Source organism: Typopeltis vanoorti, chromosome 2 (assembly GCF_054136105.1).
Source record: "Typopeltis vanoorti isolate ZY-2024b chromosome 2, IOZ_Tvanoo_1.0, whole genome shotgun sequence".
NCBI lineage: Eukaryota > Metazoa > Arthropoda > Arachnida > Uropygi > Thelyphonidae > Typopeltis > Typopeltis vanoorti.
The window spans coordinates 130717328-130732234 of record NC_143550.1 but is presented as its reverse complement, the minus strand read 5'-3'; the positions used below and the strand labels follow the sequence as shown (position 1 = coordinate 130732234).

Here is a 14907-nt window from a genome sequence, read left to right as displayed (position 1 = left end):
CGGCACTTTCAATTTCCCTTGCACATTCTTGAAATACAAGTGCTGATAAGCCATCCAATTCCATGCCCATATTTGCATTAAGATTCTGCAATATCCAAAGTACATGCAGTTCATCTACCTTTCTTCCCATATCAGTTCTTGTTACATCTGGCACTGCAATATCTCTATTAATGGTATGCCCTTGAAAAATGATCACTCACTGCCTCAACTGTTTTGTCTTTTCTGTTATCTACTTCTAATCAGCACTCATTAAAGTGATCCTTCCATAGTAATTCTGCCTGTACTCACCACACACCTCTTTGGGATTAGCTTTGGCTGCTTGGCTACTTTTCTGATAGTCTGATTTTGCCTATCTTACTATACTTGGTTACTCTTCATGTCTATGCTTTGGGATTAGCTTTGGCTGCTTGGCTACTTTTCTGATAGTCTGATTTTGCCTATCTTACTATACTTGGTTACTCTTCATGTCTATGCTTTGTACTGCTTATGCACTGATAACCATTCTCCTTATATATCCTTCAAAACATTTTTTTGGTTGCAGTTCCTGCTTAATGATGTTACTCATTCATTTAGTTCCCACCAGATTTATCCTTATGGCTCTATGTATGTGGTCTGATACTAATTTCCTGAAGAACAATCCATTGACCATTTCCCATGCACTGGTAACATCTTTTCTTGAGCTTCTTATACAATGGCACTGCTCCAAGCTGTCATCTGAGTGTATCATAATCATAATTTGCTATTGTGTATGGGGGGGGGGGAAGCAAGCAACACATAATACTGTATCTATTTTGTAGGCATTGCAGCCAGTGGCCAAAAAAAAGTGCAAAAGTAATTGATTTCTGTGGCACATGGTGCATCACTAGAACTAATAGCACATGCCACAGAACTCCATTACCTTTGCCACACTTTTTACAGCCATTCTTCTAATCCTTTCTTATTCCAGTCTTCTGATCTCTGAGTATCAAAAAAGAGATTAGAAGACTGGAAAGGCTAATTGATGTGAAACGAAGAAGAGTGGGAGTGAGAGAGAGTTATGGAATGATGGAGGGAATAGAAGAAGGAAATAAAAAAAAGAGAGATGACAGGATGGTAGGTAAGACATGCAAGGAAAGAGAGAGAGAGAGAGAGAGAGAGAGAGAGAGATGCAGGCGAGCAAGAAATGAATGAAGCAGTGAGAGATGTCACGTATGGAGATTGAACAATTCATGGAGTGCAAACTAAAATGCTTGAGTAGTGCCTACCTGGAAGAATGATAGAGATCGTGACTGTGGAAATTAAGCAAGGTGAAAGAGTGGATGAGATAATGGTGGGTGCAAATGAACCTGAGGAGTAGTGTAAATCTTGTAGGGAGAGATCCAAAGTTTATGCTTGAGGTTGTACAGCAAAAGAGTGTGAGAGGGAGGAGGGCAAGCATATTACCCAGATGTGATAATTCATAGTTGAGGAGAAGAGTATAGTAATGAATGGCATGATAGTGAAAATATGTTGAAATAGAGCTTTGGATTATGTTAAGGCCTGGAATGTCTTTGACGATAGAAGAAAGCTATATATGAGAGATGAGCTGCATTTGAATGAGGAAGGGCATAGGCATCTCAAGAGAGTGTTGTTCTTCAGACAAGTGAGAGTGTCAGTGCAGGAAAACTGCAGGAAAATGAATGGAAGTAGAGATGGCCTCATGTGGGAATATTCACTGGAGATATGGGGGATTGCATGGTATAATGCAAAGCCAAAGGGATTCTGGAGGAAATAATAATAGGTATAGAAATACCAACAATGTATTGATGTTTCTCTCTACAAATGCTAGGAGTATCAGGAATAAATTAGATGAATTAGTGGCATTGATAACTTTGGTCCAAAGATTATTGGGATCATTGAAACATGGTTGAATGAACATGACATACTGACAGAAATAGAAACAGAAGGTTGTAATATATTTCATCAGGATAGAAAGAATAAACGTGTAACGCTGGGATGGGTTATTAGTAATAGTGCCAATGTGGTAGTCCTTCAAGAGGATTTGAATAAGGTGTACAGATGGAAAAATGGGGTTTCAGTTTAATTCAGCTAAATGTAAGGTTTTCAATCATTGTGAAGAATTTGTGGAGACAAAACCACACGAGTTGGAATAATTACTTTACTTATAATTAAAAAAATAATATTCAACATTTTTGCCTCTGCATTGAAGTCATCATCAAGAAAACTTACATATGTTACATATTCTAGAATTCTTGAGGGACAAATGTCTTAGGCAACATGTAACAGAGGGAACAAGAGGTTCAAAAGTTTTGGATTTGGTTATAGCATCAGAAGAGTTGATAATAACTGAGTTCACGTCTCTCCCACCAGTTGGAGAGAGTGACCATATGGTTTTGACTTGGAAAATGAATAGACATGCAGGAGTATCAAAGAGACGGGAACTTATGTGGAATTATAAGGCAGGTGACTATAATAGTCTTAGACATCAACTTCGGGAAGTTTCATGGAGGGAGGAATTGGAAGGCCGGGATATCACTAGTGCGTGGGAAATTGTGAAAGAATATTTGTTATCAGCAATGGTAAGTTGTATACCACGAGTGAAGAAGAGGACGCAATTTGGAGTAAAGTGGATGACAAACAATATTAAACAGGGATTGCATGCGAAAAAGAGGCTATGGAAGAGATATAAGGAGACAGGTGAAGAGATGCATGAGGAATATAAGACACAGGCCAGAAGAGTGACTAGTGTGGTAAGGAAAGCGAAACTGGAATATGAGAGGAGATTGGCCCTAAGATCCAAAGAAAATCCTAGGGAATTTTTTAGCTATGTGGCCAGTAGGAGGAGAAATGACTGTGGAAGAATGATATTGTGGGATAAAAATGTGAATAGAGTGACTGATGCAGAGCATAGTGGAATTGTTCAATGAACACTTTATTGGAGTATTTCATCCTAGAGGAGTCAGTTTTAATGCTAGAGGGATAGGACTGGTTCGAGGTCTGGAGGTACAGGAGGAGAGTGTGTTTCAGATACTGAGTACTCTGGATGTCAGTAAAGCTGTGGGACTGGATGGTATTTCACCACGAGTTTTGAGAAAATGTGCTAGGGAATTGACAGTGCCTTTAACGTGGCTTTTCAATGAAAGTCTGGCTTTGGCAAAGGTGCCCAGGGAATGGAAGGAAGGTAAGATAGTGCCATTGCATAAGGGTGGTAACAGACTGGAAGTGTCTAATTATAGGCCAGTCTGTGTGTCATCAGTAGTTGTTAAGATCTTGGAGAAAGTAGTGAGGGACCGTATACAGCATTGGGCAGATGAGGGTAATGTTATCTGTGAGAATCAACATGGATTTGTGAAAGGACGCTCTTGTTTTAGCAATATGCTAGCCTTTTATAATAAAGTTACAAGAACATTAGATGAGGGAAAGGCGTATACTGCAATTTTCTTAGACTTAGCAAAGGCATTTGACAGGGTGCCACATGATAAGCTGATATTTAAGTTGCAGCACATGGGTCCGGATGTCAGATTGGTCAACTGGATTCAGGATTGGCTGTCTGATAGGTATCAGAGATTTGTGTATGGTGGAGCAGTTTCCAGGAGGCAGCGGGTTACAAGTGGGGGTCCCACAGGGCTCAGTACTAGGACCTATATTGTTTAACCTTTATATCAATGACATAGCCAGTGGATTGCAGGGGGATATTCAGTTGTTTGCGGATGATGCGAAGCTGGGAAGGATTATTAGTAATAGTGCAGATGTGGTAGCCCTGCAAGAGGATTTAAATAAGCTAGATAGATGGGAAAATGAATGGGGGATGCCGGTTTAATGCAGCAAAACATAAGGTCTTGAGGTTTGGGACACATTGATGGGATGCTGCATACTCTATGGGAGGAGTTATACTGGAGGAAGTAGGGGAGACAGGAGATCTGGGGTTGATGATTGATAGAAACCTGAAGTTTAGGGGACATATTGCAAAGGTGGTGAAGGTAACACAGAGGATTGCTGCTATTATGAGAAGGACACTGACCTGCAGAGATAAGAGGGTTATCATTCCGTTGTATAAGTCTCTGATCAGACCACACTTGGACTATTGTTCTCAGATTTGGTCCTCAGGATTTGAAGGGGATAAATTAACTGTGGAAAGGATACAAAGATGGATGACAAAGATGGTTTCAGGACTGTACAAGGATAGTTATGAGGATCGGCTGAGAGGATGTGGACCGCAGAGTTTGGTGGATAGAAGAAGGAGAGGTGATATGATTGAGACTTTTAAACTGTTGAGAGGTAGTTACAGGGTTGACACTGGGGAGTTCTTTCGCTTGGTTGAACAGCGAGAAGGAGTGATGACAAGAGGTCATCCCTGGAAGTTACGAAAGGAAACTGTGAGCAAGAGGGTAAGGAGTGGTTTCTTTGTGTGGAGGGTGGTTGAGCCGTGGAATGCATTGCCTGATGGAGTGGTGGGAGCGAGAACGGTCAGTGAGTTTAAAGAGTGGTATGATAGACTTTGTGTTTCTCAGAGGGGGGGGAACCTCCCCTTGATGAGTCTTGACAGACTTTGTCTTAGGAAGGACCTCCCTCGAAGAGTCTTTTGACTCCTTGGAGGCCTGAATAATAATAATAATAATAATAATAATAATAATAATAATGTACAGGACACTACACAAAAGGAAGATGAATTTACCTAAATCTGATCTCTGGTGGAAAAAAATATTAAATAAAATATATGCAAAATTAAAAATTAATTTAAAAATAAAATAAAACTTTTCATACATACCAGTGTAATAATATACCAATGATTAAAAAATAAATAAATAAAAGGGTTTTATAGAAGAATTATGTTAAATAATTTTTAAAGTCCTCTCATATTAAGGTTTTCTTCTGCCTGGGGTTGTTCTGGAAGCTATATGAGTTGGGGTCCTCCAGATTCTTAGAATTATTAATTCGTCATTCCAAGAATCTGAAGGATCCATATTCAACCCATATAGCATCCAGGACAACACTAGACAGAAGAAAACCTTAATGTGAGAGGACTTTAGAAATAGTTTAATGTAGTTCTGCTATAAAACCCTTTTTTTTATTATTATTTTTTTTTAATCATCAGTATATTATTATACTGATATGTATGAAAAGTTTATTTTATTTTATGAATTAATTTTTAATTTTGTATATATTTTGCTTAATATATCTATATCTATATCTATATCTATATATATATATATATATATATGTTAAAGATGCCAAGCTATTTTAAACTTGGTTTTACTCCATTTCCCAAGTAAGCAAACAGACAAATAAGTCAAGTTTGCGCCTGCATGTATTGCAAGTCTAGTTGACCCTCAAAGTAGTGCAAGTTAAGACAACTCATGGTAAAGGTAGAATAAGCTCTGATGACTATTCTTAATATTTACCCTTAATGCACAACCCATCTCCTTGAGGAAATGTATGATGCTATGTATTAAAGGCAAGGGGCCACTACCCAGACCGGTTTCGACCTTTATTGAGGTGTATTTAAGTAAAGACCTCTCTAAAAATTAGGACGATCCTAGACCACTGCATAGTGGCCAAAAGACCGTCCAACTCAGCGTTGTTCCACTCAGTGACAGGCTCACCCCGTCACCGAGAAGAACTTCTCAGCGTTGGCTCTACCCAGTGGCAGGCTCACCCCCACCACCAGCCAGAGCCATAATCTCAGCGGTGGCCCTACGCAGAGACATGCACAAACCTATCCCCAAGCAGAGCCTCTCAAAGCCAGCCCCCACCAGTTCCGATCCCTATCGAGGTCTCGTCAGTGGGAGCCAGGCTAGAAATACCAAGATTTTAGTAATACAGAGCTTTATAAGTATTTTACCAGAACAAGTTACCATAAGGTGTTTTAACCTTATTAAATAAAAATCTCAGGATGAGATATAAATGTAGAAAGTATTTTACCTTGGGTATAATAAATGTTAAAGGTGCTAAGCTATTTTAAACTTGGTTTTACTCCATTTCCCAAGTAAGCAAACAGACAAATAAGTCAAGTTTGCGCCTGCACGTATTGCAAGTCTAGCTGCTGACCCTCAAAATAGTGCAAGTCAAGGCAACTCATGGTAAAGGTAGAATAAGCTCTGATTGCTATTCTTAATATTTACCCTTAATGTACAGCCCATCTCCTTGAGGAGATGTATGATGCTATGTATTAAAGGCAAGGGGCCACTACCCAGACCGGTTTCGACCTTTATTGAAGTCTCATCAAACCGGTCTGGGTAGTGGCCCCTTGCCGAAAGTTACAACAACTAGCATGTATGAACATGTTTGCGGCTTTTGCATCTTTCACATTCACTGCAGTATGAAATGACATAATGTTAACTAGACTCGGCATTGTTGATATAATTTTCCCATCTTCATACATACAAATTATTTTCAACTTTTCTTCTAAAGTAATTGCAGACCTTTGTTTTATAGTAACAGGCAGTGACAGGTTACCGGTAAACGCTGAGAGCAGCAGAGGGCAAGTGCGCAAAAGCCGTAACATTCAAACTGAAACCTACCAATTAGAAATAAGGACTCCGTAAACAATTCCTCCTTTCCCCGACCCGTCAGTAGTCCATGCCTTGCACGGTTAGTTTAGTCACTTGTTTATCACCATTAGTGCTCGTTGTTTATTTACCCTTAAAATGGATTTGAAACACAAAACCGAATGCACTGGTAATAAATCCAAAAAACAAAGGTCTGCAATTACTTTAGAAGAAAAGTTGAAAATAATTCATATGTATGAAGATGGGAAAATTATATCAGCAATAGCTCTGGATATAAATCGACCTATTTCGACAGTGAATACAATAGTGAAGGATAAAGTTCGCATTGTTGAAAGCATGAAAGGTGCGGTAACGTTGAAGGCTACAATCATTACCAAGAAGAGGCTGGGCCTGATTTCAGAGATAGAGAAATTGTTGTCTCACTGGATCGAGGATCTGACACAGAAGCAGATACCATTGAGTTTTCTGATTATCCAGGAGAAGGTTAGGTCTTTACATAAAGATTTACAGGAGAAGGCCGGCATCACAGACATGGAGAGTGCATTTAAAGCTAGTGTTGGATGGTTTGAACGATTCAAGAAGTGTACAAATCTACACAGCATCAAAGTCACGGGTGAGGCAGCAAGTGCAGATACAGACGCGGCAAGTAAATTTCCCATACTTCTGGCAGAAATAATTGAGGAGGGGGAATATTTGCCTGAGCAAATATATAATGTTGACAAAATGGCTCTGTTTTGGAAGAGGATGCCAACACGGACATTTATTGCAAAAGAGGAAAAATCTATGCCTGGATTCAAGGTCGCAAAAGATCGGATCACTGTTATGATTGGCGGCAACACTTCAGGGGACTTGAAACTTAAACCGCTTACAGTGTACTATTCCCAGAGACCGCAGACCTTTAAGAACATTGACCTGAGTAGGCTGCCCGTAATCTGGAAATCCAATACCAAAGCTTGGGTTACACGTGTGCTGTTCACAGACTGGTTCAATAACCACTTCATTCCCCAGGTAAAGGAATATTGTGCCAAGAAAGGAATCCCGTTTAAAGTGCTTCTTCTCCTGGACAATGCCCCAGCCACTCGGAAGAGTTGGATGACTTTCATTCTGACATAAAAGTTGTTTACCTGCCTCCTAGAACCACTGCACTGTTGCAACCTATGGATCAAGGCGCTATTGCGACTTTCGAAGCCTACTGTCTGCGGCATATGTTTTCCCAAGCAATCAAGGCCATTGATAGTGTTGAGGGTATTACTCTAGGTGATTTCTGGAAGAATTATAATATCCTTGACGCTATCAAAAACATCGGAGTGGCATGGGATGAAGTCAAGCAGACAACAATGAACGCTGTGTGAAAGAAACTCTGCCCAGAAATGGTGCAAAATCGTTTAAAGGAAGGAGAACAGGCAATGACTGATATGGTTGTTAAGTTAACACAAGAATTACAGCAAGCGACGGAGATGTGTGCAACTGGAAGAGCAATTAGAGCTGGAAGTGGATAATTGACATTAACAAGCTTCTTTTGAGTCACGATGAAGAGTTTACTAATGATGACCTTATTCATTTGAAGGCATTCCAAAATTCCGAAGAAAATATGATGCCAGTTGAACCGTCAACTCCAGTCGTTAAGAAATTTACAACAAAGGGACTAGCCGAGGCTTTTAACCTGGTAGACATGGCACTAGCAAAATTAGAATCAATGGATCCGAACACCGAGCGGTTCGAGAATGTTAGCCGCCTTATCCATTCCTATATGTCTAGCTACGAGGCCATCTGCGATGACAAAAAGCGTGTGACCACACAATCTACTCTAGACATGTTTGTGAGATGCCTCTCACACAACAATGTCAAGATGACAACTCAGACGATCCCGACTATGCTCAGCTTTCAACATTGAGAGGAATAGAAATTGTCAGAGAACAGCATTTCTCTTTACAACCATCCACCACCAGCACCGACTCTCCCACTATAGAGCTAAATTAGCTGTCACAAGACATTTTTTTATTTGAAAAGCGTTATTTCCATTTATTTTTATATTCTTTTATATATTTTTCATACTTTTATAGTTTATATCCAAGTAAATACTGCTGCAATATGTTTCATTTATAAAATAATACTGTGTAAATAATATACTGTACATATCTGTATATATACATACATATAATAATAATAAATATTGCAATTTCTTACGAAGTTACACTTAAGCAATTTACAAATTCAAGTTACGTAAAGGTTTACGGAACGCATTACTTATGTAACTCGGGGGGGGGGTTACTGTATAATGATTCATGCATTGATAATGAAGACGGAGCAATATGATTGCTTTATTCTTTCTTTTAGGGTTACACGGTGGTCAGCCTTCATAGTGAAGAATTTATGGAGACTCAAGACACATGTTAGAATAATTACTTTACTTAACATTAAGCAAGTAAAAATCGATGTTTCGACCTCTGTGTTAAGGTCATAATCAGGAAAACATACATATGTACAATATACAAGTTACATGCCACTCAACTATACAAAAGTAAAATGAATCTAAATGTTTGTTAATCATTTATTCTAGCCAGACCAGACTTATGGTGAGAAAAAAAATGGAACTACATTAAACAATTTCTACAGTCCTTTCGTATTGAGAATTTCTTCTGTCTGGGGTTGTCCTGGTTGCTATATGTGTAGAAGATGGGTCTTCCACATTCTTAGAATAATTAATCCATAATTTTTGTTCAAATTTGGATGATTTTTGGCATGTTTGTAGTATGTGGTCTGATAGGCCTGTTTTACCATAGTGGAGGAATTTAATGTGGGATTTGTGTTCATCTTTTCTGATTGGGATGGTGCATCCTGCTTCCCCCCTATGTAAGGTAGGTTACAGGTACATTGAATTTCGTAAATCCCTGGGTGGGCAAGGTATAGAAGAGGATTTTTGGAGAAGCTAAGTAAATTTCTTAATTTTGCCAAGGGTTTGAAGGTTGTCTTGATGTTGTATTTAAGTAGTGTTCTATCTATTTTTTTTCTGAAATGACCCTAATCTAGAGCATGGCTATGGCATTCTTTTTTTTTATTGTTTTGCTTTTAATGATATTTTTATGGAGGATCTTGTGAACTGTTTTTTTATTGTAGCTATTTTTTTACAAATGTTTGGTTAATGATTTCAAATTCTTGGTTCAGAGCTTGCTCATTGGAGCAAATTGTTATGGCTCTGTGTTTGAGGGTGCTGATAATTCCTATTTTTTGTTTTGGGTGGTGATATGAATTTTTATGTATGTGTAGGTTTGCGTTAAACAGTGAAGGAGAGGCAGCCTGAGGGAAGACGTGTGACGAGTGTGTCTAGAAAAGGAAGAGATTTGCTGTTTTCGATTTCCATGGTGAATTGGATACATTTGTGTTGTTTGTTCAAGTGGCTTAGGAATGTATTTAATGTTTCGTGGCCATAGGGCCGAATGGCAAAAATATCAACATACCCGAGTCAGACTTTGGGTTTTAGGCTGGCAAAATCTAGAGCTCGTTGCTCGAAGTCTTCCATGTAAAAGTTGGGTATTGAGGGGGGGGGTGAGCCCATGGCCATACCTTCTTTTTGTAGGTAAAAATTATTTTGCCACACAAAATACTTGGAATGGAGTATGTGGGCAAAGAGGGCCATGATATCGGGCTGAAATATGTTTGTCAGAGAAGAATAGTATCATTGATTGATACATTAGTGAAAAGGGGCAGTTATATCAAAGCTGACTAATAAATCTTTGATGTTGAGTGTGATGTTTCTAATCTTATTTATGAAGTGTTGTGTATTTTTTATGTAAAAGGGGGAATGACCTAACAACTCCTTGAGTGTGGTAGCTAATTTCTTGGCTAAGTGATAATTAGGGCTGTCAATTCCCTCAACTATTGGTCATAGTGGCATGTTTGTTTTGTGTATTTTTGGCAGGCCTAAAGTTTTGGGAGCATAGGTATAATGTGGTATAAGGTTTTTGGATGTTTCCTGTGGCCATGTGATCACTGATTTGATTAATTCTGTTGTTTTCTTTTTGATGCGGTTTGTAGGGTTGTATTTGGTATGTGTTGTGGGTGGATACCAATAGGTTCATTTTATGCAGGTATGCTGTCTGATCATGGACAACGATAGCATTACCTTTATCTGCTTTTGTAATCATGATGTCTGGGTTATTTTTTAGCGATTTAAGTGCCAATTTTACTGTTCTGGTTAGGTTGCAACTTAGTTGTTTATTAGAATTTAATATGCATGATGTTTTCATTCGTATTTTTGACTAAATTGGAGGGGAGGGATTTTAGACCTCTTTCAATGTGATAAATAAAATCTAATTTGTTAACTGACCTTGGTGCAATGGCATAGTTCAGGTCTTTCTCCAGAAGTGAGAGTTCCCTGGCATTAAGGTTGCTGCTGGATTTGTTGATCACTTGGCTGTGATCTGTTGGTGGTTGGTTGCTTCTAACTTTACTTGTAGAGAGGATTTCAGATAACTCGGTAAAGCACATGTTACTTAAGAACAAAGAAAAATTAATAGAAAAGTTTCAACACTAAAACAACAAGAAAGCAACAGACCATCCAGAATGCCATATCCAGACTAACAGCCATTGAAGTCAAAGGTTTATTATTATAGACTAACAGCCAGTTACAAACCATCGATAAAAGGAGCAGCCAGTCTGAGACTGCTAACCTGCTTATGGATATCTGAAGTGACTTGAAAAGAGAAAGTTCTAGATTATCTAAACTTTAGCTCATCCACTGCAGTGATACTAATGTACTACAGGCTAATTTGTGTGGTAATGATCAAAGACTGCTAAATGCTTTTCTCGTATCTCAAATCTCTTTTTTTTTATATGAATCCAACCCATGAAAGGGTGGATTCACATAAAAAAAAAAAAAAAAAATCAGATTTGAGATATGAGAAAAACATTTAGCATTCTTTGATCATTACCACACATTTTCTGCATTTAATGAAACAATTATCAAATATAGTGTGGTAATGATCAAAGAATGCTTGATTTGATTAATTTAAAAAAAAAAAAAGTTTTAAAAAAAAAGTTTTTTTAAAAAAAACTTTTTCATCGACATTTCCAGTGATGACTTCAGTCTGATTTTAAATATTTAAATTTGAGAGTCTGAGACTTTGCAATTAGGAAGAATTTTAGAATTTGTTTTTAGTGTCAATTGAACAAGAGAAAAATAATCTGAAAATTCAGATTCAGTTCTTTTCACGCTATAATGATTTCCATAATACTTATATTATTTAGTATACTATTTTTATCACAAACTCTTTTACGTGAATATGGTCCAGTAAGATTTTAAAAAATGTTATGATTTCTAGGAATAAAATAGCAACTGGTTCATTTGATAAAACATGTAAGCTTTGGAATTCAGAAACTGGGGAATGTTACTATACACTTCGGCACCATACAGAAGAAGTGGTATGTATATTTTTGACAGGAATTTTTAATTATGGAACATACTGCACTATAATACTTTTGTGCAAATGTTTGGTTACAAAAATCCAACTTATAAGTCTGTCAGAAAAAAATTCGAAAATGTAAATTTTTGTCATCAGCATTCATTGAAGATTGTTCAGGTAATCACCAATGGAATCACCACCCTTTTATCTCTGCTGGTCAGCGTTCTCTTCAATATTGTACCACTTCTCTGGGTTGTCTTCACAACCTTTGTGATATGTCCTCTATTGAGATTTCTATCTACAATCATTCCAAGATCTCTTGCTTCTTCCACTCCTTCCAGCATAGTTCAACCAAGTGTGTATGAAGCATCTCATCTGTGGATCCCAAATTTCAAAACCTTACATTTAGCTGCATTAAACTGAAATCCCAATTCATTTGCTCACCTTCAAGAGCCAAAATATCAGCATTATTACTAACAACCTTCCTAATCATCACATTGTCTGCACATGACTGAACTGTACAGTGACAATATCATTGACATAAGGATTGCACTGTAATAGTCCCAGTACTGAACCCTGTGGAACTCCACTTGTAACCTTCTTACTCCTTGATACTGCTTCTCTATATACATCTCTTGGATATATTTCAGAAAGTCAGTTACCCATATAATCCACTAACCTAGTATCCAAACTCATATGCTGCAACTTAAATTTTTTGACACTCCCACAGTTTACAAGTTCTACCCATTCTCTGTAAACTACTGTTATAAGAAATACAACTGTCTTTGTATTACCTGTTGTGCAGCATATCATGTGTGATAAAGTTGATAAATCTGGATGACAAAGTGAATAAATAATTGACATTTTAAAATGTTGATTTCTTTTAGTGTCTCATTAAAAAAAATCTGATCATTTTGTTAATGAATTAATTTGTTTTTTATGCACTTGTGGAATGTTTACTGCTCGAGCAGCTGAATTTTTCCTGTTGTTCCCATTAGAAAGTTTGATGATATATTTTAGTGATTGCTAAAATATTTATACATACAATAAACATCTTGTGTGACATTGCACCTTATAATTTTACAGAGTTCAGCACAAAGTGCTGCAATTCCTACATTGGATTTCAATTAAAATTTTTAATGATACTTTTTTGCCTTTATATTATGTATTTACAACACATGTTCTTCTAATATTAACAATGAAGATTATACAGAATTTTTTGTATAATTTATTTATTTTTTTATTTTATTTATTATTATTATTTTTTAAAGTTTGAGAAAGAGTGATTATACATACAAATTTCTGCATTTGCTTATAAGGATTACTTGTAGATGAGTGAGGCAAGTTAATCCCACCTACTTCGAAGCTTAGTTTAGCTTTTATGAAGAGAGTGGGATTTAGCCTTCACTATTTGTGTTGTTGCTACTGTTTATGTATGGGATGTCGGCATTGGATGCTAGTGATTTATGATGTGTATATTAGTGTTAATGGTTTCTTAACTTTGTTAGTATATTTTCCAGAGTTTGTTTTTTAATGTTCTGTAGTTATCTACATGTTTTAACTTTCTTGGTAGGTTGTTGAGTTGCGTGGATATCTGATGTGATCTCACAAAAGAACCGTATGAGTTGTTGAAGGGTGTGGGGATGTAGAGAGTTGTTGTAGGTCGTGTTATACGATATGTGTCTCTGTTGTTTCGATAGGTGATGTTGAAGTAATTCCTTGTTAATGTCATGTAGTGTTTCAGGTTTTTAATGCTCAGAATTCTGTGTATCACCATGTGCTTGTTGGATATTGGTTGTTGCGTGTAAGGTGTCCAGATCATGTTGACACGATTTTCCTGTGCAGTGTTTCTAATTTTGTTAGGTGGCTGTTTGATGTATTTGCATAGACTGTTATTCCGTATCTGAGTAGGGATTCGCAGATACCATGATATAGGAGTTTTTTTATGTTGGGTGGAATAATGTTTTTAACTTGGAAGAGTTTTGCTGCGATGATCCGGAGTTTGGTGTGTAGGTATTCTATATGGTTTGTCCATTTAAGGTGGGAATCTATATAGAGACCGAGGTATTTTGCGTGTGTTACAGGTTTGATTTCGGAACATTGGCAGGTATTTTTGTTGTTAATGCAGCGGTATGTGTGGCAATGTATCGATAGTGATGCAGGGCATATGATTCTTGGGTTGTGTATTATCAACATCTGTGTTTTGGTGCCGTTGATTAGAATTGCGTTTTGGTGGTATCATAATAATAATAATAATAATAATAATAATAATTAATATTATTATTACTAATCTTATTTTATTCTTATTCTTACTCTTATTACTAATGCAGCTTTAATAATAATAATAATAATAATAATAATAATAATAATAATAATAATAATAATAATTATTATTATTATTATTATTATTATACCACCAAAACGCAATTCTAATGAAACTTCCATGATGAGTTTGCTGACTCCATGGAAGACATGATAATAATAATAATAATAATAATTAACATTATTATTACTAATCTTATTTTATTCTTATTCTTAATCTTAATCTTATTACTAATACAGGTTTAATAATAACAATAATATTATTATTATTATTATAATATTATTAATAATAATGATAATTATCATGGAAGACATGATAATAATAATAATTATTATTATTATTATCATCATGGAAGTTTCATTCAACTGATAATATATTTATTATGTTGTGTTATGTGCCATGCAGTTATTTTTCAACTCTTGGTGATCTTGTGAACAAAGGCTCTCCATTCCACTCAGCCTTTTGTCCTTTCCTCAACAATTGTAAGTTCTTTTGTGTTGTCCATCTAACTCTTTTGCAGTCTTCCTCTTCTCATTCCCTCAATCTTCCCCAACATAACTGCCATTTTCAATGATTCATCTGCTTTCATAATATTGCTGGCCTGGTTGGCTGAGTGGTTAGCATATCCACTTTCCAGCCAAGAGTCTGTGGGTTCGAATCCTGCCATGCATATGGATGTTTGTGATTGTCTGTG

At 36.8% G+C, this 14907-nt stretch overlaps 1 protein-coding gene across 1 annotated transcript in view; it reads left to right on the top strand.

The window, feature by feature from the left end:
* The window catches only part of LOC150109432 (uncharacterized), a 334156-nt gene that overhangs the window by 175887 nt on the left and 143362 nt on the right, over positions 1 to 14907 (top strand). Inside the window, exon 7 of the mRNA XM_090408164.1 lies at positions 11810 to 11909. Within this exon, the coding sequence (XP_090264290.1) occupies positions 11810 to 11909 (100 nt within the window). The remainder of the gene's footprint in view (positions 1 to 11809; positions 11910 to 14907) is intronic.